The following is a 27,437-nucleotide window of genomic DNA, read 5'->3' as shown; positions in this document are numbered from 1 at the left end:
CCTGTGGTTACTCAGACTGCCCATGTTTTAAAAACATGCAAATTCAGTTAATCAAAGTTTCGAAAACGTCCATAGGTTTTAATTTGTGTGTGAATGGTTGTTTGTCAATACGTCCTGAGATTGACTGGCGACCAGTCCAGGGTGTGTCTGTCTCTTTGACTTGATCGCTCAGTGAAAAATGGTCAGTAGTTCTATAATAAATTCCCATGTAGCCTACCTTAACAAGCAAATCATTAAATTATTCTTTACAAAACAATTTACACACCCAAGATATCATTAGAACTTGAATGTGTTAACAGCAGACAGATCTGTAATTCACCAAAATTATGACTTCCTAAGAATAAGCTGCCCACTATTAGTTTAGCGTGACACATTAACTGGTGAGCAAAATTACATATGCAACCTTTAAAGTCTAAATAACCAAGATGGGGGGGGGGGGGTTAAAGAATAGTAATAATTCACATCCCTCTAACGCGGGCATCAAAAACACTAAAAGTAACAAATAATAAAATGCTATTAAGTCACTATTAAGGTCACAACTTAATCACTAGAAAGAAAATTGCCGCAGCTCCACAAGGGAAGTCTTTATCCCAACATTTTACTTTTTTTTTTTTTATGTTGCTTGTCATCATTTGCCTATCCCAGTTGACAGAGAAACATGGTGTACAACCTAGACTGGTCCTTAGTCAACTGCAGGCCACACAAATCATTCATATTCACACCTGATAATTGCTGGACAATTCTGAAAAGCAAACATCAATCAACATAGTAAGATAGTTAAAAAAAAAGAGCATTTTTTTTAACCACTATATTTTTACACCTTTACATAATTAAAGTGACATATAGAGTTTAGAATGTTTTATTATAGTTTATTGTGATAGCATTCTTTTTTTTCTTCATTTTTCTTTTTATTTTCTTCCAAAGAACAAACACAACAAATAACTTTGGGTGGGGGGGGGGAGCAGGAAGATGAAGACTGAAAGGGGAAGGGAAGGGGGACACAGATTTAAGATAGATCAATCCATAGATAGATAAATAGATGCATCAAGTTTGGCTTGATCCTCCCCCTCTAGCCATTGTGGGTCTGTTTGTCCACATATGAGCTCAAGCTCTCACACACACGCACGCACACGCATTACATGTTGCGTTACAAAGAATAATGCTCAACTGACTTGATTAGTATCTGTCGGATATATATCTAAAATGACAAAAAGAAAAAAAAACAACAGCGATCCCCCATATCTATACAGGGGTTAAAACATTGTACATTATATAGTGTGCGCAGGGCATGTGTGTGCACAGGGAATGAAACTGATGAGGATTTAACTCAAACGTCCAAACACTCCCCACGATGTGCGTCTAATGTAATACATCAGTATCTCGCAAGTTTGTGTTAAAGCATGTTTGCGGCTAATTCATTTTAGCAACTGTCCAAATCTCTCAAGGGGGTGGAGTTAAGGCAGACAGCTGATCCCGATGTCACATCATAATGGAGTGCTTTCTGCCCCACCACTTTATTGAACAAAACACAGGTAAACATGCTGTTTTGGCAATAAAAACACAACTAATGTTACCGCACAGTCAAGAGAACGCGTGAGGAGAAGTCGCGATGCAAGGGGAAATATGAACAGAAGAAGTAAATGATCAAAACAGTAAAATGACGCCCATTACACAGCAAAAGGAAAGGAACATTGCAGCAATCATCAATCAAGCTCTAAACAAGTTATATATCTGCCAACTATTTCATGGAGGGAGTCGAACTTTGCTTGAAAGGGCGATGCCTTGACATTTGAGTGGATTCTCCACAAGTGGCTCTACATGATCTTGTAAACTGCCTGCTATCATTTTCACTTCATCATTTGAAAGAGAGGGGGACCAGCAACCACTTTCAACAGGGTTTGTGAGCTTTGGGGTGTAAATAAGAATTGTTGAAGGTCCAAAAAAAGACTCCCTTTTATTTTTTTAATTATTCTTATCAAGCCCACTAAAGACCACAACTTGTCAAGTTTCACTCTTTAACAGCCGAAGAAGCTACAGAAATCTAAAGAGCCATATATACACATAATAGCGCTTGATAAATACAGTTAACCAAACATTTCCAACCATTTTTTTTGTTTGATTATCAACTTCATTATGACAGCCACTTCTCTCAACATCTCATTGACGTTTCTTTAACTTTCTTAATTTTTCTATCATTCCAAAAGGATTCATTCCGACACTCGACAGTTTGGTCTTTTATTCTCTCCCCAGGACAGTTTAAAACAGCCACACAATTGTTTAGTGTTCATTAAATACATTTCACCTGCAAGTTGACATGAAGACAAAGAGAAGGAGGGGGGGGAAGAAACGGTTTTCTGAGCAGAGGGTAGTAGACTTCAAAGACTGACTTAGTCGGAATGCCTATAACGTATACATGCAGGCACTACATGTACAAACACGCTTTGCTACCAGCGTGCTGCACCGTTTTCTTTAAAAACATGTGGAGATGTGATTGTATAGGCAACATATTGTTTATTATTCCATAGTCAGTCAGTGTCAGATAGTGGATTTCTTCCCCCCCTCTACCCACAGGCGTGTCTATGGCTGGACAAATTCACAACCACCATCACTTATACAGCTTATCATCCTCCTCCTCTTGGCGTCAATTTTAAAACAAAGACAGTTAAAAACCAATGCATCTTCCCAAGGAAAATGTAAAGTTTAGAATTTAGTGAGGTCAAGCTGACGCCATTCTTGTAAGGGTTGAGCTAATGGGATGCTGTCATGAGAATTCTCAGGTATGATTTAGCAAAAAAAAATACAAAAAAAATACAAGATTGGTCTGAGAGAAGGAAAGCAATGAAGACACAAAGGGATAGCTGGATGACAAGATGGCGAGAGACAGATTAAACTGATATTAAGCCTGAACAGTTCTGCAGAAACACAAGTTGGGGAGGAAGGGGGTGGGATTGTTTGGAGAGGGCTGAGGGGCTAAAGGAGGAGGACGAAGAGGTCTGGTTTGGGGTCTTCAGCAGCAGCCACCTCCAGCCTGTTGGCCTCCCTGGCTACCGGGCAGTGTCGAGTTGGTGGTAGGGTGCTGAGGTCCAATCTTAATACCGTTAGCCTGAATGGAGAGGGTGAGAATGAAAACAACATTACAATAAGCATTCACAACATATGCGATGATTATAAATGCAAAAAACCCTCAAAGGATCCAAATGTTATAATTGTTGGGAAGAACGACTGCAGCAAAACAGAGACTTGGACTGAGCAACACGGTACGCTAACACAAGCATCACATCACCATTATGCATGGACTTGGTCAGTAAAAGGGTGGACAGTGCAGAGGAGACAACTATATCCACGTTTACTTTTTTCAACATTTTTCTGCAAAGCAGAATTTGTGGCGGACAATCATGTATGTCCTGTCGCCAAATGAAAAATGGGATACTGGCTTTTCTAATGGGAAAACGTTGGGGCGCCAAAGTCCAGTGGCACTTGGTGGAGCTGCTACAAACAATTTCACAAGCTAAGAAAGTCATTCAACTGCAATATCGGGTTAAAAATGTCATCGCAAGTATAGCGCCATCTCATGGGACAATGCCACCCCCGACCCAAATGATGAGTGCCCAACAGCTAAATGGACAGACCACGTAGTAGGTTTTTCCCATTACTGGTTCCTTAAATGTGTAAATGCAACAAAAAAACAACAGCGTAAACTAAGCGGCTTGTAATACAAAAAGTAACCCTGTCGAATAAGTGTGTCATTGCTTGTTATGATGACTGCAGGGTTTCCTCTTAGATCACAGTATTGAAGGAGCAACAGGTGCAGAAGAGGAAACAAGCTCTCAAAGGTACTATGAGAAATGAATGGCACTAATAAAAAGACAACCTTCGAGAGCGAGAGGGAGGCAAGCGGGTGGACTGCCGAGAGACGTAGCTCTTTCAAGTCTCGCTCTCATCTGTTCAATTGAAGCCCCCCACTCTGCCTACCATTCATGTGCCGACTTTGCTTTAGTGTGGCTGGCTCTCTCTCTCTCCTTCTGTATATATTTATCTCCTTCCTTTGCAGCGTAACTCACCCTCCTACATTCAGTAGCAGTTGTGCCTCTGGGAATCACCGTAATGCCTTTAAATCACGTTTATGGAGCGGAGGCCATGTGTGTGTGAGTGTTTTCTCATAGTGGCTGCCAACATTTCTGGTGGGGCTTCCCTCGCTCTCGCTCCCTCTCTCAGCCAGTCAGCTGATGTGGTTTGGCCGGCTGGCCTGCCTTCATTCCATCTAGCTGTTAACAAAACCACTCACGTCGGGCTAACTGACTAACACTTGGACTTGCTGGTTGGCTGGTAAAGGATATGTGGACATGGACGCAGACTGGCACCCAATTTGTGTTTAGATAAAACACAATGGGCATGTTCACAGGAACTTTTGGCAAGTACAGTCTGTGAAAGAGCCCACAGAGCCAAATGCCTGAGAATGATTCTCATTATGTAGCTGCAGATACACAAATTAGGCGTGAATTTGACACTGCTCAATGCATAAAACAGTGCGCATACCTGACGCTCCTTAAAAAGTCCTTGTAAAACAAGATCACACAACAATCACAAGTTAAGCTTAGGCCATTTGACTACTTTTTGTGACTGACCTTCCTATTATTGTAAAAACCAACAAGAAATCTTACAGTACTGCTAAAAAAAAATAATACAAGTACATCTGGTACTTGTTGCTGACTTTTTCCTAGCGTATTCAACATGTTGTATTATGTTCATCTGAGTAGGCTGAAATTGACTATCTTAAAAAGGTACAGTTTGAAAAATTCCATTTTGTTTCATTTACTAGTACGCTTTAGCTCCTGTCCAACTATTACGTGCATTAGCAAGCAACAGAACCTGTAAACCTGTATCAGTCATTACAGCGAGAACACTGAATTGTTTTATCATTTGTACTCTGGAAACATGAAAAGTCTCGCTAGGGTATTTTTGCACAATTTTCAGATTTCCCCTGATTACACATACCAACATTCCTGTCTGGACAACTGTTCCACAACAATGATAACCATCTGTTTGACGATATGATGGTGAACCAGCCTGCTGGCTGACTGGATGAATGTTTGTTTTCTTGTGAATGACTGCGACCTTGTTGGGTGTGGGGAATTTAAAAGCTGGCAAACAGCTGAGGGCGAGAGAAATCTCAAGAATTGAGCGTGAAAAGCTGAAACGCGGAGCAGGAGAGAAGCGGAATGTAGGGAGTTTCATTTGACATGCGCGGAAGGTGAAGAAAAGGAGCATGGAAACCACAATAGTGAAAATGTCAAAATGTGCAAAAGAGAACCGCTTGGAAAGAAGGAGAAGGGGAAAAAAAGTAACCAGTGTGTCTCACCTCATTGTTAATATCAAAAACACCCTCTTGGATCTTCTCATAAATCTCCTTGGCTGTGTTGATGAAAGCCTAAAATGGAGAAAGATGACAAAGAGATTCAGTGAAGACTTGGAGCTTAATGATGCCGCTAAGGGCACAGGACCGGAAATCCCCCCCCAAAAAAGCACAGCAGGTCAGTCAAGTTACTCCGCACCAAATACAACCAACCATTTCTTCATGGACCTTGCGTGATGCAGAGGCACACACTCAGGAAAAAGGGCACTTCCCAAACCCACTACAATGTGAAAATAGAATACCAGACATTCTGCTAAAATTAAGAATTTGGATTAAGGGGGAAGAACATAATTTAATCAAATCATTAAGTGTTGTGACTTTTGCCCCTACAGTGCATCATGCAACATTGGATAATTGTTCAACCCAATACACAAATTGAAGTACCGTATTTTCCAGACTATAAGGTGCACATGCACATAAGCCGCAGCAACTCCTTTCAAAAATAAATAAATAAATAAACAAACAAACACACAAGCCGCACCCGACTATAAGCTGCAGTTTTCTATGTTGGGAAAAAAACAAAACGATTTTGTACTGTGAACGCACATAAAGTTACATAAACAGATTCCCAAAACAGTGCCTTTTAACATGGCAACAACTTTGCTATTTAAAACAGAACAGACCCAAGAGAAAAAAAAAATGTAGATTTATTTAGCGTATTTTCTGAACAAAGAACGCCCCTACCGGCGAAAGAAAAATCCACAGAAAAGCCACACCGTTGTATTAGAATCAGAATCAGAATGCCCTTTATTGTCAATTGTACTCCGTGTGCAACGAGATTAGCCGCATAGTTCAAAATCTAGGAAATAAATGAGTGGTTTATAGTCCGGAAAATACGGTACAACAGTTCACCACCTTTCCAAGTGCCACAAAACGTCACTACGGCCAATAAATTATTAGTAACATATGGATAAGGATGGGCGATTATGCCCAAAAATATTATTTATGATTGATAGTGAAATCATGATTAATTAACACGATCATTTAGGGATTTTGAAACCGAGTATTTATTCAACTACTGAAAGCCCAAATACAACTTAAAAAGAACAACCAGACAAACAAGTATCAAATAAAACACAAATCCAAATAAATGACTGATTTAAGTGCCTTGGCCTCTTCGGGGCAGTGTGTGCGATTACGTATCAGAGTAGAAGAAGAAAGTCACACTTGAAAACAACGCAATGACGCTGACACTGTTAATGAATGAATGGATGGATTGCATGGCGCCTGTTGCCTGCGTTTAGCGTTGGCAGCTAACGCAACTGCCTCATATAGGCTGCAGAAAGCTGGCGGATTACTTTTCAAAGACAGCTTAACAGACGTAAATGACTCTGCACACTTTGATGCGGACAGCCTGACACAGTTGCCGTTCCTACTGATCACGAGTTAACAAACCAGGCTTATTCAAGAGATAATAATATTAATGCATCAGATTTATAATGTTGTTTTAGCTGGCAAAATCACCACTGTGGTTCTGACATTTTGTCTCATAGAACAAAATCTATGGGTGTAGATTTCTCCAATAGTGTGCTGTTAAGCACAGCATAAATGTAAATAGGAAAAGAAAAAATCTAATTATTGGTATCTAAAAATGAAACACAGATGGTCATTCAATAAGGGAAATGTGCTTTTTTGTCTTATGTATTTATAATGGTTCCTTTAACCAAGCAAAAATATAATTTTTCTATTTTTATTTGAACACCAGATTCTTCTATAGGATTTTCAGTAGGATATCCAAAATATCACAATTTTTTATAGCTGCAGCCATAATAAATACATAATGGAAGAAAAATGATTAACCCTCACCATTTGTAATCGTGAGAAGCCAAAATTTAAATCACAATGACATTTTTTCTAAATTGCCAAACCCTAAATGAGGGTGTGAAGCAATTTGTAACACTGCTCATTGTTCATAGAGGTGTGTCAAATGCTGTCGTTGGAGTCAGACATTTGACACGACACTTGGGAAAGTACTGTTTTTATAAGAAGCGACACAAGCACGCACGCACACACACTTGAGTGAATATGACAGCCGTTTGGTGGCTTTTTTCACGTGTGGAATATTGAAACTTCATATTTGAACCATGCTTGATGTGGGAATAACATGTCTCTAAAAGATTATCCAAGCCTGTTGTCCTGTGGTGTAGGTTTTGTTAAAACTTATTTTTAATCCCTGATTTGCTCCAAAAACAGTCAGAACAAACAATGGTAAATTTCAACTATGCCCAATGTTGATAATTCTGAGTGCTTGTGCAAGTGTGAGTGTGTGCGTACGGGAGACCAACATTGATTGTCCGATCCACAGAAATTGTTTATCTGTCAAAATGTTGACACCATTTTACCCCCTTCAACAAATGAATATCTGCTTCAAATATTGGTTATCGGCCTCCATGACCACTAATAATCGGTATCGGTATCGACCCGGAAAAAAAGCATATCGGTCTATCACTTATCATCATATTCAGACATTCAGTTGAAAAACTGGTACAATTTACCAACTGTTTGTCAAAAATTTACTGTATGGTGAACAATGGCCAACATGCTAAGACTGGTTATCAATGATCAGGAGTCAGTTCGTAAAAGAGCTGATCTTTGCTCATTTCAAATCCTGCTGATTAAATCTGTAAATAATTTATCAATCAATTTTATTTAACGCATCTTAACCGTACTCCATGCGACACGTAAGAAAAAAAAAATTGTTTTAAATATAAAATGTGAACATCATGTTTCGCAGGGAACCAGTTGAACTTTCAGTTGAACTTAAAGTCGTTCCAGTGGAAGTATGCAATAAATATAGCAGAAAATCACATTATGGACAGCGTGGGACTGGATTAAACGGTATTTTGTTGCATTGACATTCTGCCAGTTTACTGGTAACAACTGTTTTTGATACAGATTCATTCTAAGTGTATAAAGGGCTCTTAATTACATGGCAGAATTGGCAAATCTAAGTGGAGTTGTTAAATTTTATTTCTGCAGTTTTTTTGGTGATTGATTGTAAAGGGAAGGAAATATTGACAATTGCAGTAGGTCAGCGTTTGAACATTCCGCTGGACCACAATTTCTGAGAACCACCCATCGACAAACTTGTGTAATTCTTACACTGATCACCTAATTTGGATGTAAAGACACTCAAATTTTTCTTTTTAGTTTTGCGAATCAATTATTTAATTTAAGGAGCAACTTTGTGATTTTGTGGGACAAGAGTTTTATTATGCATTACGAATCTGGCAATATAACGCATGAACAACTTGTTTTCCTTTTTCCATAATAAAGAGTTTTTATTTCTTAAATCCATGCAGCAAACTGTATTTTCATATCTAGAAGCAGAGCGAAATTTATTAAAAAAAAAAAAAGATCTACTTTTCACCTGAGAACACGGCACAGAGCTCAAAAGATCTAAACTCAGAACTCGGGGGCGTGCACGCTCTTCGTTAGCCACCTTGCCAATGATGAGGTGGTGTGCTAAATATTTCCCACACTCACCACATTGGCGAGTGGCCAATTTGTCAGCCAATTTCTCTTTGCACACTCTCTCCAAGTCATAAAAAGACTTGTGTCCTCTCCTCAGCACTCTCCGCTCGCTCCACAGAATTTCAATGGGGTTGAGGTCTGGGGATTGAGGCGGCCTTGGGAAGCGCTTAATTTTGTCTTCCTTCTCCCCAAGCACAAGCACTGCCAAATCCAAGAAAATTATTGGGTCCTCAATCTTAAGTGTGCGGAATTCCCAACAAGCGTATCTGGGGAAAAACGAAACGCGCTGTGAGCCGTCACCTCTGCTGAGGTGGCAGCCTCCTCGGCTGGAGCTTCGCTGCTCTGAAAGTCCACCTACATGCGCTCATCCACACGTCCAATGAAGAAAAGCTATGAGCGGTCCCCCTTGCTACAGCTCCACATACAGGCGGGTCGCCTGACAAGCGTATCAGGGAAAGAGGGGCTATGAGCAGCCTCCCCGGCCTAGGCGCCCGCCTCCCAAGTAGCTGTTTGTCTGTGATCGCCATTTCTCAGAGGAATGCCTGGTCAACCTTGGCCAATACCAAAGAGGTTTGGTTGGGTGATTAAACCTTGAAACGGGCAAAATTACCACAATCAAACATGACATAACATAACATAATATTAGCATTAATGTTAACTTTGTTGTCAAGCAAGATGTGTCAGATGTATTTTGTTGTCAAAACTTGTTACATAAACTTGTGCAAGGATGAATAGTCCAATGCTGTACAAAGATTGCCACTTGAATCTGCATCGACTCATTTCTGTAATAAAAGCTATTCAAATTTCCCCAAATAATGCATTCATTGATCATTTCAAACATGAGAAGAGGACTTTGAAAAAGAGAATCCCATGTTAAATCGCAATCACAATATTGAGGGGAAAAATGTGCCCCAGTTAAAATGGGAGCAGAAAACATAGGGGAATAACAAACGACAAAAGATCGTCAACGGGACTCGACCTAAAAGTGGATACAAGCCATCGCTTCCACTAAGTGGTGGCTTTAGTTAGAGTCAGAGATATAAAAACTATATTGCGAACCTCTATCTAGCACCCTGTAAAAATAGACTAAAGGTGCCCATTGGGTGCACTCTGATGCACTCCAGTTCACTTTTGTCCTCTTTACTTGCCTCGACTCCCATGACTTTAATTCAGATGTGTTGTAAAGATGGGCTGGATGAAGAGACGAGCGGTGAGGCGGCAAAGGAATTTAAGGGGGATGTAGTGAAAGATGACAGGACTTGACAATGCCAAAAGGGAGGTGCAGAAGTGACGAGGCAAAGGGAAGGATCACAAGGAAGGGGGAAATGGACAAAGATGAGGAGAGGATGCTTACAGAAATGTCTCCTTCTATCAAACCAGTGTCCACCCACAGAGTCTGATGGCAAACCCTCGACACTGATTGGCTCTTCTGTGTTGGGCAGAGGAGGCGGGGTGACAGCTATGAATATGTATGAACTTTAACTGGCTGATATACTGCTGGAGAAAGGGGTTGATGGCAACAAGGGAGAAAGGAGGAGGAGAAGGGTTGAAGGAGACCAACACATGAATGGTAGGAAGGACACAGGGGGGAGGGGAGGGATGCTTGATGACAGGGAAGAAAAAAATTGGTAGCTTGAGGAAGCAAGGGGGAGGGGGCTAAAGAGGAAATGATGGACGTTGGTGGATGAGGAGGGATAGAGCGAGTGCAGATGAAGGGAGCCGAGAAGAGGAGCGGTATCAGGAGGATTCAGAGGACACTAATGAGACAAATTAATCATACCACACACACACACACACACGCGCACCCCCACACCCACCCCCGCACACACACACACACACACACACACGCACACACACCAGCGCACTAGCATACCCTCCTTCTCAGTTTAACCCCTGAGAGCGCTACGTGACAGCGTGTGTGTGCGTGAGTGAGATAGAAGAGAGAACAGGGTTAAGGAAAAAAAAAATATAAAAAAAAGGAAAAATCAATGGAAACACACACACACACACACACACACACACCCCAACACCCCCCGCACGCACAAAAGCCCGGGGCTGGCATGCTATGGAGTGTAGGATGGGATTATTTATGTGATTGGATAAGTGAGAAAAGGGTCCCAGCAGACCACTGTGCATTTATTACACACAGGACCAGAGGTGCGTCTATGAGGCAAAGCAGAGGGCGAACTATGCGCAGTCATGCCGGTGTGATGCTCAACAGTATAGCCACTCATCTTGAAATTTCACGTCAATTTAAATCATCCTGGGGTATGAGTGTAACAAATTTGATATATTTTTTTTACATTAATAAAGAGTTTATGTGTGACTGACAACTCAAGAAACCACCTGGTTAAGTAAATAGAGATACGTGAGTGTAAATGATGGGGAAGAAAGGTGAGGTGAAGCTAAAAAATTTTAAAAAAGGAAGAAAAAAAAAAGGGACCAATGAAAATTGATAAGTCACAAGGACAACAAAATCACCCATCTTGTGCTTGGATTGCAATACTTTTTTTTTTTAATATTAAACATAAATAAATAAATAAAAAACTGTGTGAATGGCTGAAAACAACATAAGAGCCTGAGGCCAAAATACATCGTATTTTATGTTTTTAATGGCTTTAAGTTAGGAACTGGGAGCACTCTGGATGACTTAATGTGAGATGGTATGATAGAGAGTTTAGTCTTGTTCAGAAATTGTCAATTTCTGCATCAGCTGTAGGAAATAGGATAATTTTAAACTAAGGGGTCACTTACATACCACCTGTCAACTGAAACAGGTTTTAAAAGCATCATCTGTTTCCACATAAACCGCATTTTGGATGCTGGAACAATAACATTTGAAAACAGATCAGAAAGTGAGCTGTGATTGAAAAACAATGTCATCCATTTCCAGGTACGTTGAGATAGCGGTTGAGGAAAATGGGAGGACATGCCCGAGTTTGTCACAAGTGACCAAAACAACAGCAAATAACGACGTCCAACATTTGTCGGATTGTAGACTCACATGTAGTGTATGTCGATAAACTGTTAGAAAGATCCAGGAGGACAAGCAGTTTGTATGCATGTGTGAAGTGTTTCACAACTAAGTGGCTTTTACTGGGCGACATACAAATAACGGCGTTTTTACAGGTTTTGACAGCGTTTATGCATAAATCAACTCCTGAGTTTTTTTTCCCAAGCAAACGTGAACATTTGATCAATTCTAGGTGGTTTTAAGAACCTCACAAGTGAATTGGATTGAGATTCAATTCGATTTCAATTTGTCATTTACGATCTGATTCAATATCGACTTAAAAGCTTCAATATTGATTCAGTAAGTAGAATAAATACACAAATATGTACACAATATAAGTTGCTTTCGGCATAAAGCACATCGGGAAGTTTATAACATGGCACTTATTGTGTTTGTAAATGTCTGTGTTGGAAAAAAAGATCACTGATTTCAACAGCAGACGTTACAACAGGGAAGACCGATTGCTGTGAAAAATGTCAAATGTCACTGCGATATATTTGTTATTTTTTATGGACGCCAGAAGTGGTGTTGGCTTGTAATTGTAGGCAGATGAGTTGAAAAGTTGTGGACAAGGAAGATTTTGGTGGCTTAAATTGAGCCGCATTTTCTTGCATGTGTGTGTGCGTGTTATTACCTCCTCTACATTTGAGGCAGTCTTGGCTGAGGTCTCCATGAATATGAGGCCGTGTTCTCTGGCAAACGCTTCTCCTTCCTCTTTCTTTACCTCTCTCCGTGACTCCAGGTCACTGAAACGCACAAACATGCAATGGTGAATTGAGCCATTTTAAATGAGGAAGCAATCAGCAAGTCAACAGTTGAGACAATCATAACAGACTTTTTTTCCCTCATTGCGGTGCATATCGACTCCATTTCAACCCAAATCTCAATGACATGTTTCTTTGGATTTTGAGTGCATCCAACAACAACAACAACAACAACAAGCCTTCGAGTTTGACATCGAGCTACACAAGCGGGAACATCTAAATGGAGAATTTGGTCAGTGACAAGCTGAGGTTTGTTGCAACTTCCCCATTTCAATGTAACGAGAAAGCATATCAAACAAAGCGCAACAGCACCACGTGTCTGGAATGACATTTACAAGTTCTCTGTTGACATGCATCTGTCTTACAAAACACCACATTACTTAATTTAAGGTACAAAGTGAGCCAACTGTGTTGAGAAAGTATGTACTTTATTTGAATTGACTTTTTTTTTATATTTTAATCCTAAAATGTCTGCAATACCGGTAACCTGGCTCAGAAGGTAACAACCAAGCCCTTTTATAAGCAAATGTTCCTGTTAGATATACAGAAATTCATGGCAGTTTTTTTCAAACATGCAATCTATGTCATACCAAAACAAAAACAAACCTCTTGTTGCCAATGAGCATAATGACCATATTGGAGTTGGAATGTTGGCGAGCATCCTCTAACCAGGTTGTCAAGTGGTTAAAGGTGTCCCTCCTGAAATAAAAAGTGGAACATGACTTGATCAGAACATGACATATTTATAGCTACTATGCCCAACATAAATGAGTACATCAAGAGATTTGTAAGAAAACTTTGAGTTTCCTTCCAGAATTAAAATACTTTATGGGAGACTAAATACTTCTCCCACAGAAGTAGGTTTGCATTGGTTGCAACTTGCAAATGAGATTACTTCTTTCTTTTTTATTATTACTTATTTGTTCTTAAAAAAATATTGAATGTGGGGAACACTAGTACACAGCATACAAAGAAGCAAAGCAAAATTTTAAATGAATTGAAAAAAAATAAATCTAAGTCACCAGAATTCAATCGTTGTTGTGGTCAGTAATAAATGGATAAAAAGCTTAGTTTTCAAAGGGAATGCATTCAACTACACATTACATTGGACCACCACATTTTGCACTTTAGCATTCGCAAATTCACCATTTCCAAATGTAATATGGGACAACAATTTGTCAGAAAGAAAACTATTTATAGCCTGTTAAAATAGCTCTCACATTTTATTTTACATTAAAAAACACAGAAGCAGTCATGAAGGGACTGATGGGGCCACGTGCAGAAGAAGTGATCTTTTTGGAAGGACTCTTCTTAGTTTCAGATGGCAAAGTCCTGCCAAGAGAAAAACCTCGACCCAATGTTTTTCTTTTGGGCCAAAGGGACTAATAAAATCAATACCAAATTTGGTGTCACTTTGACATTGATTGCGATTCTGTTTATACTTGACGGTGACACATTGAAAAGTGGTCCATGGTGAATGATTTGTAAAGTTCCACTGTCGCTGTACAAGGTTACTTCTTTTTTATGAACTGAACCATGTGAATAAAGGGACTTCCACATCAAGTGTGAGCCTTAATAGTGCAAACACTTAACGGAGTCTGTGATTAGCTCTCACCTTGTGATGTCGTAGACGAGCAGCGCTCCAGCTGCTCCTCTGTAGTAAGACCTGGTGATGGACCGGAACGACTCTTGACCAGCCTAGAAAGAAACATACAAATAGCCATCAAGGAATTAGGAGGAACTGAATTCTGAGTAATTAAACTGGTTGAAGATAATGGCTGAGCCTTCCATTTTCTGCACATAGCTGAAAGTCTGATCATTCTGTCCTACAAAAGACCAGTGTTTTATGACTTAGGACTCTCATAATAAGCCTCTCGATCGTCCAGTCCTGATTCCCTAAGCAGACTCCGGCTCCAGGATTTTGGGCCGTTGTGGTGAAGACAGGACAGAGCAGTATCTGTAACTGGATACAATGGAGTCCTCTCTTCCTTGCTCCATCAATCTTTCACAATTTCTTTCTTTCGCTCCCTTTCTCCATGTATCAAGCTCCCATTTAACCACAGATAAGCAATAAGAAAACCCACATTAACTTGGATTGAAGTAACATTTAAATTACACGCCACTAGGATATCTTGTTCATTTACACCCCATTCTATAATTCCCATTTCATTGTCTCACCTTCACCGTCTGTTGCTTACATCACTCATCGTTTCTTTTATTCAATCCCCAACTACACCCCCATTGCTCGGCTCACCAGCAAACGTTCATACCGCCACCCCAAGCCATGTCTATTCATGACCTGTCTCCATCCAATGTACAGTCACAATGTTGCCTGTGTCTCATCTGGGCCACAGACACAAACAAAACACACTCAGTGCCAGCAGCTGCAGTTCAGTACTGCGTAGAGCTCAGCTGTTAAACCCAACAAGCAGGCTGTGGATGAATCACTCAACCAGTCATCCAACTTTGTCAGCCTGTCTGGTGGTGGGTGAAGCAATCATGCGGAGTCGGAGAACTAAGCAAAAAAAAAAAAAAAAAAAAAAACTATGCCAAAAAAAGCCAGTCTGTCAGCCATTCAGGAAATATAGGCAGTACGTTAATACAACTGAACCCACTTTTAGGTTAGTGGCGTTATATCATGGTCTGATACAAACAGAGGACACTTTATCCTTTGAATCACATAACAGACGAACTACAGGTGACGTGTTTCAACTAGTCTTTAGGTGAGCCAGCAGCAGGCTGAGATAAGTCATGACTGACATCACCGCTCATCTTCCTGCTTAGCACCTCCAGTCTTTTACAGCCATGCAATAATTGTAATAGAGTTCTGGCACACCCTGCTGGTCAGATTGTACACTGCATATTACGCACAATAACCAGATAAATCAATAAGCACTCCTAACCCCTAAACCCAGGATGTACAAAATAAAAATCATAAATTAAAAAAAAATATATATGAATGAATAAACCATTCAATCAGCGTAATTCTTTGCCCACTTAGGTAGCTAAATAAATGTATTCTACAACAGTGTAAACCACAGCAATAAGTATGTGTTTAATGACTAAGAATGGTACGGTATTATTCGAGTTCCATAATTTGTGTAACCTGCAAACCCCTCACTTCATCAAATGTACACTATTTAAAATAAACAGTACCACAAACAATTGATTTGTAATGTGTAAAAATATGATTTGAATTAGTGTGAATGGGCGATATACTTTACCGTATCCCAGATCTGCAGTTTGATCTGTTTGCCATCTATAGTGATCATTCTCGCTCCAAACTCTACCCCTGCATTTAGAAGAGAGAGAAATAAGAGCAGTGAATGGGGTCACGCACTACAGATGTAACACATTATAGTAATGTATTACTTGGAGGCTGTAACAATGTAATATGACTACTCGTGATTTTTTGTAATATTATTACAAGGCGACGATACAAAATTAGACACAAAACAAAAAAAGAGCCCTTGGAGAAAGGAGATAGGCCTGTCACAACCATAGTCCATTCATATTTCACTGGCTTGATTGTGACTTGAATGCGATGCCGAAGGTCAGACAAGGCTAACACTGGCGTTAGCACGTCAAAGAGGGGGAACTCCTTTAGTTGTACACCTCGTCCATCCAGAGGTGTTTAATCTGGTTTTATATGCAAATTAGGGTGGTTTGATTATGAAAATATATTAATCATGATAATTTTAGTAATAATTGAAATCAATATTATATTTTGGGGGGTACACAAAAAAATAATATAACAATATTTAGACAAATCTATTTTTTTAAACATGATTATACAAGTTCCTTTTGGACTAAACAACATTTATAAAACTAGTTGTTTTAAGATTAATAAAAGGTGCAAATGTATAAATTAGAGCATGTGTGCTTGGATAAAGTAACATAGTGCATTGGAGTTCACTTATAAATTGCCATAGAACTTTTGTAATTTTTAAACAAAAAATTTCAATAGAATGCTCAAATTTTGAAATCAAGTATACTCACTAAAGCATTATGTTCACATTGCTTTTATATATATATATATATATATATATATATATATACATACATACATATATACATACACATACATATTTGTTTATCATAATCAGTATTTATAATTATGCCAATTATGTAGTCGTTGAGTCTAATAATCGCTATCATAATTGAATTTTGATTACTTTGATTACTGCACAGCCCTATGCTTATCATCATATTGTACTGAGTTGATTGGTTATTTCACCACTTTCTCGGGCCACATGAGGATGCCGCAAGCATGCATCGTTGGTTTAGCTGCTTCTTCTTCTTCGGTTTATCAGGGGTGTCCAAACTTGGCTCAAGGTCCTGTTTGTTTTCCATCTCATCCTGCTGAGTTGATTATTTGAATCAGGTATGTTGCAGCAAAAAGAAATGGAAAACAGGCAGGACAGCAGGCCTGGAGGACCGGAGCTGGACATGCCTGATTTGGCTGCTGCTGCTTCTTTTGTTTAGTGACTTCTTCTTCCTTGGTTTCACTGTTTCTTCTTCGTGATTACGGGCAGCTATGCGCTGCCCACAGCACGTACAATGCCTTGGTCGGGATTTGCTTTATAATTTGTTTTTTTTAATTGAAGCCCTTTTCTTTTGTCATTGATCACATTTCTATCGTGATACATTTATATTGAATTATCGTTTAGCCCTAATTTGAAGTCGGTGTAAAAAACAACACAAAAGAAACATGGTATTCTATACTGCTTTTGTAAACTGGGAAATATATAAATATATGTAAAACAGACTGTCTTACCAATGGTGAGGTCGTGAACAGGCTGAAACCTCTTGTCTGTGAACTGTAGTAATAGGCATGACTTTCCGACACCTGTAAAGATGCAAGCAACCAGAGAATCACGATGAGGAAATAAACACTGAGAACATAGGTTTTGAAATTTACATAAAATACATAAATTAATAAATTGAAAAAAGCATTGAAAATATGAATTATTCCATCAACTTGACAAAAAGGGTCAATGTTTGACTTGTAGAAAATTATGAGAATCATTAAAGTTTGAGGAAATGACCATAAAACAACACTTCAAGAACATGAGCCAACTCTTCAGTAAAATTCAAATGGTCATCATCCTTCATTCTTTCAAAATTGTACAATTTATCCGGTAAAACAAAAGGTAGCAAGTGAGAGGGAGGGGCCGATTGAGACAAGACAGAGGTTGAGGACACAGTGTCACAGTAGCGCGTTGACCGCACATTCCAGTTCAAGATTAGAAAAGGGCAGAGGTATTGAGGAGTAAAATAATTAGAAGCCTACAATTAGATGATGATCAGCACGCACAAAAAAAAGTTCATGAGTAGCTCAAAACATACCTTTGCGTGTCAGAGGATTGTTCGAATAGCAATGTGTGGTGTACTGCACGGTGTCGTGTGAAGCGCACTCTTGGAGAACGACAATGTAAACTCAGCTTTTTTTGTATTTCTTCAGTTTTTGCGTTTTCTTTTAGATGCGGTAGGCGACTTCAGATGTGTGGAAAAGGTGTGGTCATCCATTTCAATTTGACACTTTCAGATGTAAAATAAATTTCCAAAGTGATGGTTGTGTTCGATGGCGTGAGTTTATAATAGTCTTTGCGCGGAATTGAAATGCTTCTTCATCCTTCTCTTCTTCTTTTTTATTGACGGTTGGCATATAAACTGACTACTTGGCTGCACACAGCAAGCAAAACGACATTCAAAACGTGTTGAGGAACTATGTTGGCTAAGTTTATCTCTTCCAGGTATCTGCAGCAGAAAGACGGCAGCAAAGCATGGCGGGGGAGAAGGGCACTATATGATACAAGTAGAAACAATTTCCTCTGCAACAACAAAAAAATGGGAAGTGATCGAGCAGAGTTTTTGAATATTACAGAGATTAATAGTGGGTTTTTGAAATAATGAAAACTAAAAGATTTTTTTTATACACACAGTCTCTTAAGGCATAAAATGTTCATTATCTAAAACTGAAAACAAGCAGGCCATTTATCAAGTGGATGTGTTTTTTTGTGTTCTGTTGTCTTTAACCAAGCAGAAAAATATATTTTTTAATTTTATCTAAATAGACGATTATTCAGGGCGGCACGGTGGACAACTGGTTAGCATGATGGCCTCACAGTTCAGAGGTGCAAGGTTTGATTCTGGCTGCGGCCGTCCTGTGTGGAGTTTTCATATTCTCCCAGAGCCTGTGTGGGTTTTCTCAGGGTACTGCGGTTTCCTCCCACATTGCAAAGACATGCATCATAGGTTAATTGAATACTCTAAAATGTCCCTAGGTGAGAGTGTGTGTTGTTTGTCTCTGTGTGCCCTGCGATTAGCCGTCAAAAAAAATTCAGGGTGTCCACCGCCTACTGCCCCAAGACATCTGGGATAAGCGCCAGCACCCCTGCGACCCTCGTGAGGAGAAGCAGCTTAGAAAATGTATGGATGGATAGCCGATTATTCAATTCAAATTTTACGTAGGATATCCGAATAGCACAATATTAGATTGCTGCAGCCCTCCATCGAACAACTAAACAGGACAGCTCAAATGTTAATAGCCAGGTAATAATTAGCCAAATCACACACCGTAACTGATGCGAATCTGAACATTAGTTACGACCTTGCTCTGCTTTTGTCTGTCCACATGGCAGGTTACCCCATCAGTGTCTACTTGTCTACACACGAGTGAATTTATTTTCATGAGGTGATCAAAAATAAAGCTAGAGTGAAACTAAAAAAAATGAATAATATACATATATATGCACATACACACGCGCATATACATATATGCACATACACACGCGCATATACATATATGCACATACACACGCGCATATACATATATGCACATACACACGCGCATATACATATATGCACATACACACGCGCATATACATATATGCACATACACACGCGCATATACATATATGCACATACACACGCGCATATACGCACATACACACGCGCATATACGCACATACACACGCGCATATACGCACATACACACGCGCATATACGCACATACACACGCGCATATACGCACATACACACGCGCATATACGCACATACACACGCGCATATACGCACATACACGCGCATATACGCACATACACGCGCATATACGCACATACACACGCGCATATACGCACATACACACGCGCATATACGCACATACATACGCGCATATACGCACATACACACGCGCATATACGCACATACACACGCGCATATACGCACATACATACGCGCATATACGCACATACACGCGCATATACGCACATACACGCGCATATACGCACATACACACGCGCATATACGCACATACACACGCGCATATACGCACATACATACGCGCATATACGCACATACACACGCGCATATACGCACATACACACGCGCATATACGCACATACATACGCGCATATACGCACATACATACGCGCATATACGCACATACATACGCGCATATACGCACATACATACGCGCATATACGCACATACATACGCGCATATACGCACATACATACGCGCATATACGCACATACATACGCGCATATACGCACATACATACGCGCATATACGCACATACATACGCGCATATACGCACATACATACGCGCATACATACGCGCATATACGCACATACATACGCGCATAAACATACACATACACACACACCCCCACACACGCACACACACCCCCCCACGCACACACACCCCTACATACATACATACATACATACATACATACACGCGCATATACGCACATACACGCGCATATACGCACATACACACGCGCATATACGCACATACACACGCACATATACGCACATACATACGCGCATATACGCACATACACACGCGCATATACGCACATACACACGCGCATATACGCACATACATACGCGCATATACGCACATACACGCGCATATACGCACATACACGCGCATATACGCACATACACACGCGCATATACGCACATACACACGCGCATATACGCACATACATACGCGCATATACGCACATACACACGCGCATATACGCACATACACACGCGCATATACGCACATACATACGCGCATATACGCACATACATACGCGCATATACGCACATACATACGCGCATATACGCACATACATACGCGCATATACGCACATACATACGCGCATATACGCACATACATACGCGCATATACGCACATACATACGCGCATATACGCACATACATACGCGCATATACGCACATACATACGCGCATATACGCACATACATACGCGCATATACGCACATACATACGCGCATACATACGCGCATATACGCACATACATACGCGCATAAACATACACATACACACACACCCCCACACACGCACACACACCCCCCCACGCACACACACCCCTACATACATACATACATACATACATACATACATGTATACATACATACATACATGTATACATATATACATGTATGTGTGCATGTATATATATATATATACACACACACACACACACACACACAGTGAAACCCCGCTACTTCGCGGTTCACCTTTTGCGGGTTCAGTGCTTCGCGGGTCTAAAAAATATTCGGGGGCATTGTAGTTTCGCCGAGCGGCACAAGGGGGCGCTGAAGCGGTTAGACGGCCGGCGTGCGCCGAAGAGGAGAGTGGACGAAGAAGAGCAGGTTCCCCCGGACACGATTGGTGGCGACGGACACGATTGGTGGCGACGTTTCGCGCGGTTCGGACCGTATCAGAGCTCCGGCCGGCGTGCGTGGCAGTTAAGCTGTAGATGAGCACCTTCCCCGGGCACGGGCGGTGCCAAACGGCCCCCAAGTTTAACCGAATGGAATCTCCCAAGGAGGAGGGCATGCTCGCGTCACAGTAAGCCGAAGAGGAGCACCTTCCGCCCGGGCACCGGCGGAGCGCGAGGCTGTCAGTTATGAATGAATAAATGAATAAATAAATAAATGAAGAATGCCACCTTTCATTTCACTGTCATGATCCGTGCCTGTCATGCCGTGTGTTTTTGTTTTTTCAGCTGTGTGGGCGTTCCTCCAGCGATCGTCTCGCGCCATGCCGTTAGCTGCTGCGAGACGCGCTGATTACACTGACTATATTGTGATTATAATAAATATCTTTGTATCACCACCTTTTTTCCCGGGTCTGCGTTTGGAGAGTCCTGTTCAATCCTCCAGTTCTGCTGGAGGATCATAACATTCACAGGGCACACCGGACGGCGTACCAGCAGGTAAAAGTCGAAGTAATTAAATAAATACAAAAAGAAGTAATTGAATAAATACAAAAATAATGGCTGGGGAATAAAAAAAATAATAAGTTTTAATAATAATTTGTTTTTTTGTTATAACATGAATTTCACTGTTTCTCTTTACCAGTATATATATATATGTAGGTGCGAAGTATATATATAAACGGTGTTTTTTTTTTTTTTTGAAGGTGCGACGCTACTTTGCGGATTTTCAGTTTTCGCGGGTGGTCTCGGTCCCCATTAACCGCGGGTTCACTGTATATATATATTTTTTAAGCATTTTTGAAGGTGCGCCGCTACTTCGCACTTTTTTTTAAAGCATTTTTTAAGGTGCGCCGCTACTTCGCGGATTTTAAGTTTTCGCGGGTGGTCTCTGTCCCCATTAACCGCGATAACCGGGGTATTACTGTATACATATATACATACATATACATACATATACACACATATACATCTACATATACATATATATATAATTATTTATTTATTTATATTAGAGCTACAAAAAATAACTACCCCCTCTGAAAAAACTGATATTTTCAATTTTCAACTTTTAATCACTTAAGTGGCAATCCTTTTTTTCTGATGAACTAATTTAAACTGAAACAACATAGAAGCACTCCAAAACAACTAAATATAAATGTATATATATGCAAAAAAGGGGGGGGGGATTAAAAACTGCATCCAGATAACAATTGTGAAATTAAGATTAGCAAAGAGAAAAAATAAGATCCTCTGATTTCAGCAGCAGGTCCGGTTTTTCTGTCAGAAATTTGTAATTATCCAAAAGTAAATTGAAAGTAAAAGAAAACAAATCTATATCAGAAGGAAGAACAAGAACTCAACACACCATCACGGCCTTAAAGAAGGATCTAGACCAACAAAATTGGTCCAAGGTTTACTCACATGAAGACTCTAGTCTTGTATATCAATCATTTCTGTCAATTATAATTTCATTATATGATAGACAATAGACATTGTCCCTAAAGAATGGTGATTAGGAAGAGTAAAGGTCCAAATAAAACATGGCTGACACCGGGGATAGAAAATTCACGTAAAAAGGAAAATCTGCCACATAAGCATTTGTTTTAAATTTAAAAACTAAAGAAGCTGAATTAAATTATAAGAAATACAAAAACTAAACTAGTAAATATAAGAACTAACAAGAGAGAACATTACCATATACGATTAGAACAGAATAGGAGTAAGGCACAGGAAACATGGAGAATAATAAGTTCTAAAAAAAAAATGTAATTTATTTCAACAAATCTTGAGCATTTTATATATTTTATATCAAAATATTGTAATTGAAAAAAATAATTGATATAACTAACGAATTCAATAATTATTTTATTCATTGGGAATATACTATCAAAAGACCTTTCTGATCCCAAAAAATAAATATGAAAGTAATAAATGTATTCACAATAATTTCCATACTATGTTCCTTTGTGATGGATTTTCATTGACTTATTGCCTGCTACTTGAGTGGAAAAGTACAATCCATCAAGTCAAACATTTTCACAAACCAGCAGAATGACAAAATGATGCAGCATTTAAAATCACCCGGGAATAATTCAATTACCATGACAGAATTTAATGCAGAGAGTCAAAAAATGATTTGTTTCAGCATTTCAAACTATCAACTTGCTGTCTTGACTCACTACCATCTGACTTTTTAGAAACTTTCGTGATGTGTTCTGTTCTTGATAAATTCCAATAGGATTCCGACCTCATCACAGTACAGAAACAGCACTTATTAAAGTACCAAATGAAATGAGATTGAAAACACCATCATAATACGTTATGTTTCGCGCGCTTCAGCCAAACACAGCATTGTGAACTATATAGATGATGATTCTTCGTGCTGCTGAGTGAATAGGAAAACACAACTATAAAATGGCTGGCAAAGAATATTTCTTTGTCACTGCTGTTACGTACAAAAAACACAATATTGTACTTTTTCCCCCACATGTGATGATATTGTATCATGACAATTGGATATTGTTACATTCCTATACATATGTGGATATATGAATAATTTTGCATCACATTAATGGAAAACTAAAGGCCTCGTGTGCAAAGGATTCCTAAGCACAAAAATGCAAATAGTGTGGCATTCTCTTACTATGAAATCAGCATTTAGATACTTTGTTTTAGATTTACTTGGGTTTTCTTTGTGAGAAAATAAAATTGGTTTGACACTAAAACATTTTAGTTTTGAAAAAAATGAAATCAAGAAGGCAGTAATTATTTTTTTCATGGCACTGTATCTTTCTACTATGACCCCTGTGAAGATTAACGGCTCGGATAATGGATGGATGTACCTCTCTATTGCTGGCTTGTAAATGGAAAATTTTGTAATGGCTGAATCCTAAAATAACCAGAAACCAAGCAAAAACATTAGGCTCTTCGTGACGCTACACATAAAAGTTGAGCATTTGTTGAGTCACTTTCTTATATTTGCAGAATCAATTACGGCAGTGATTCCATCGTTTAATCAAATAATTTGATGAAAATTATTTCGGATCGTAGTTATGCATGTATTGGAAAATCATGTTTTTCCAATTTCTGTTTATGAACCAAATATAGCTGTATCTGTATTGTTCAATTATAAAACAAAACCAAGTAAAGAACATTTAAGCAATATCACACGAGAGGAGGGATATACTCGTCAACCGTTTTGAAACTGCAAGCTACCACTTAGGTCAGTGGTGGGCAAACTACAGCCCGGGGGCCACATGCGGCCCGTTAAATGTTTTAATCCGGCCCGCCGAACTTGAAAAAAAATGAAATGAATAAACTTTGTTCATGTTTTATTTTTTAAATACTGAGGTTTTTCAAAGACATATTTTGTTGAATGCTTGTGTTCATTTTCATTTAAAATTAAATGTATTTTTTTTCTCTGATGAGGTGAAGTTACCAAAACACTCCATCCATCTACTCCTGGTCCAGCCCTTCAGTCAGATTTTAGAACCCATTGTGGCCCACCAATCAAAACGTTTGCCCACCCCTGACTTAGGTAGTGAATGGGCCAGGTAATTAATGGGCCACACATCTCAGCTTCAGATTCAACATTACAGGTTATTCATAGCATAACTGCAAATATTGATTACTTTTGTAATGGAATAGCATGAGTATTATTTTTTTCCATTAATTCATTATGATTCAGTTACTAGTTTAGTCCGTATCCCGTCAGATAATAAGGGAAAATGTTGATCATTGTTCTTCAAGTAAATAGAGATGTTTGCAAATGTCTTATTTTGATTAAACTCAAAGATAATTAGTCTCCTTTCGTGAAGAAGTACAAAAACATGACAATATTTACTTGGGAGAGGCTGAAATCAGATTAGTTGGACAATTTTAAGGTAAGCAATGGCTTTAAACGATTAATAAGATTATTTAAATAATTGTTGATTAATTTTATGATCAATTGTCAATCGGTTAATTTTTACATCTCTGCTGCAATAGCAATGGCCAACAATAATAATTTAAAAAATCCCTACCTAAATCATTAAAAAGAAAAAAAATCTGAAGATAACTTAAAATCTAAATGGGCTATGCCTGGTTGACGGACCTGTTTTGAAACCTGGCTGCATGTTTTATCTTTATGTGTTTTAGATATTTAACTAATAAGCAACCAGTTGTACTTGAATAACGTTGGTGTCTTCAAATATTGAGACAGGAGAAATGTAGCGGCTTCCACAACGCATGTGAACTAACTCGGCCCCTTCATGAGGACGGACCGCTGTCCACAAGAAAACACAAATCATTGTTCAACCACGTAGTACACATCCACAGACGTCAACGGGGGGAAGAGCTCGAGATTGTTGCACTCAATCACCGTTAAAGTGAATAAAAATGACAAGCGATCTACGCCATTTCATGGAATATGTGTGGCTTGGCTTTCCGAACTGGCCTCCCGCTAGCTCTCGTTTGTGGAAGCATGTCAACGACGTTGCTACTTCGATTACACGCCATTCCTAAACCCACACATGGTTGTTTACTGATGTGATCGTCGCTTGCGTAATATTTGGTTTAACTCCAAACGCTGGCTAGACAGTTCGCTGAGCTAACAGGCTGCAGCTAACACCCCCACCCTGAACGCAATTGGACCAGAGGGCCGCATTGTTTCGGCGAATGTAAACAGCTACCGCTACATTTTTTAAGTGACAAAGTTTTACATGACATCACTGGGTGAACGCAACCGTATATTAAAATCAATCTTGTTCTGATGCGGTAACAGCGGCATAGGAGGGGAACTGTCATCCCACCTCTGCGTCTCTGCTTTTACCACGTCATTGGACATCCAACACTGCGGAAATGCACCGCTAGCAAAATGCTAAACGCTAGCTGCATGCTAACATCGAGTCTCGCTTGTGGCAGCCTACCCGTGTCTCCGATGATGATGTATTTGAAGAGGTAAGCGTATGCCATGGCCCTCGATTTGCGCAGTCAGCTGTCCAGACTATCACACCTTCGTAAACTGCGTGGGAAAAGCTAGTTGTCAGCGTGTTAGCCTGATTTTTCTGTGGCGGCGCTGAAGAAGGAACAATAAACAGCCAGAGCCTCAGCTCTACGTCACTAGGCCCGCCCTCGCCACGCTACACATCGTGTACTTTACGTAGCCTCGGAAATTACAGGTGTGATGTGGTTCCAAACTACTGTATTGTACTGCAGAATACATACTCTACTCAAACTTTCGACAGCAACTCTTTGCAATTGGAGGAACTCAGACTCCTTTTTATACATTTTATACATACTTTTTAACTTCTCAAATTACCCCAATTTAGGTGATTCACTAGCTGCTTAATTGTGCTAATGCCACTAAAGAATATCCACGTTTTTCATGTTGACAATTTTCACGGTAGACTGCAAATGTAATCGCCGTGACGAGATTATAAGAATCTGTCCAGTACACTTCAAGTGTAGACCAAGGAGTGTGTTTTTTCCGCACACACCCTCCTCATGATGAAACCAATATTGCTGGGTCGAGAACGTCTTATCTCGCCCCATCCCACAGACTTGATACACTTTGCTACATGCCAATGTAAAATCAACTCCCCCCTCTATTTATGCACCCTGCAATTTATTTTTGATCACAAATGACAACATGAAAAACTATTAACTGATTACCCTCAGAATCAACCAATCTTGATTTATATAGCACGTTTTATACAAGATATAGAAGGCCTATTAAATTAATGCTCTAAATCAGCCATGGGCAAACTACGGCCTGGGGGCCACTTGCATCCCGTCAAACGTTTTAATCCGGCCTGCCAAACTTGAAAAAAAAAAAGAATAAATACTGTGGTGTGTCAAACACAGATATTTTGTTGTAATGCTTTTGTTCACTTTCATTTAAAATTAAATGTATTTTTTTTCTCCGATTAGGTGAGGTTACCAAAACACTCCATCCATCTGCTCCTGGTCCGCCCATCTGTCAAATTTTAGAACCCATTGTGGCCCACCAATCAAAAAGTTTGCCCACCACTGCTCTAAGTCATATTTTGA

At 39.6% G+C, this 27,437-nt stretch overlaps 1 protein-coding gene across 1 annotated transcript; it reads right to left on the bottom strand.

The window, feature by feature from the left end:
* Nucleotides 1-843: 843 nt before the first annotated feature.
* On the bottom strand, nt 844-26,529 carry rab2a (RAB2A, member RAS oncogene family). Its single transcript, XM_088311022.1, has 8 exons — nt 26,315-26,529; nt 17,442-17,513; nt 15,889-15,956; nt 14,280-14,362; nt 13,271-13,363; nt 12,535-12,646; nt 5,360-5,428; nt 844-3,103 (listed from the first exon to the last, which is right to left on the bottom strand). Exons 1-8 carry the CDS (start codon nt 26,358-26,360, stop codon nt 3,008-3,010), a joined length of 639 nt encoding a protein of 212 aa, XP_088167148.1. The 5' UTR covers nt 26,361-26,529; the 3' UTR covers nt 844-3,007.
* Nucleotides 26,530-27,437: the final 908 nt, after the last annotated feature.

The sequence above is a fragment of the Idiotropiscis lumnitzeri genome, chromosome 12 (assembly GCF_059441095.1).
Source record: "Idiotropiscis lumnitzeri isolate Australia: NSW breed Sydney's pygmy pipehorse chromosome 12, RoL_Ilum_1.0, whole genome shotgun sequence".
Lineage (NCBI taxonomy): Eukaryota > Metazoa > Chordata > Actinopteri > Syngnathiformes > Syngnathidae > Idiotropiscis > Idiotropiscis lumnitzeri.
This window is presented reverse-complemented; position numbering and strand designations above follow the sequence as displayed.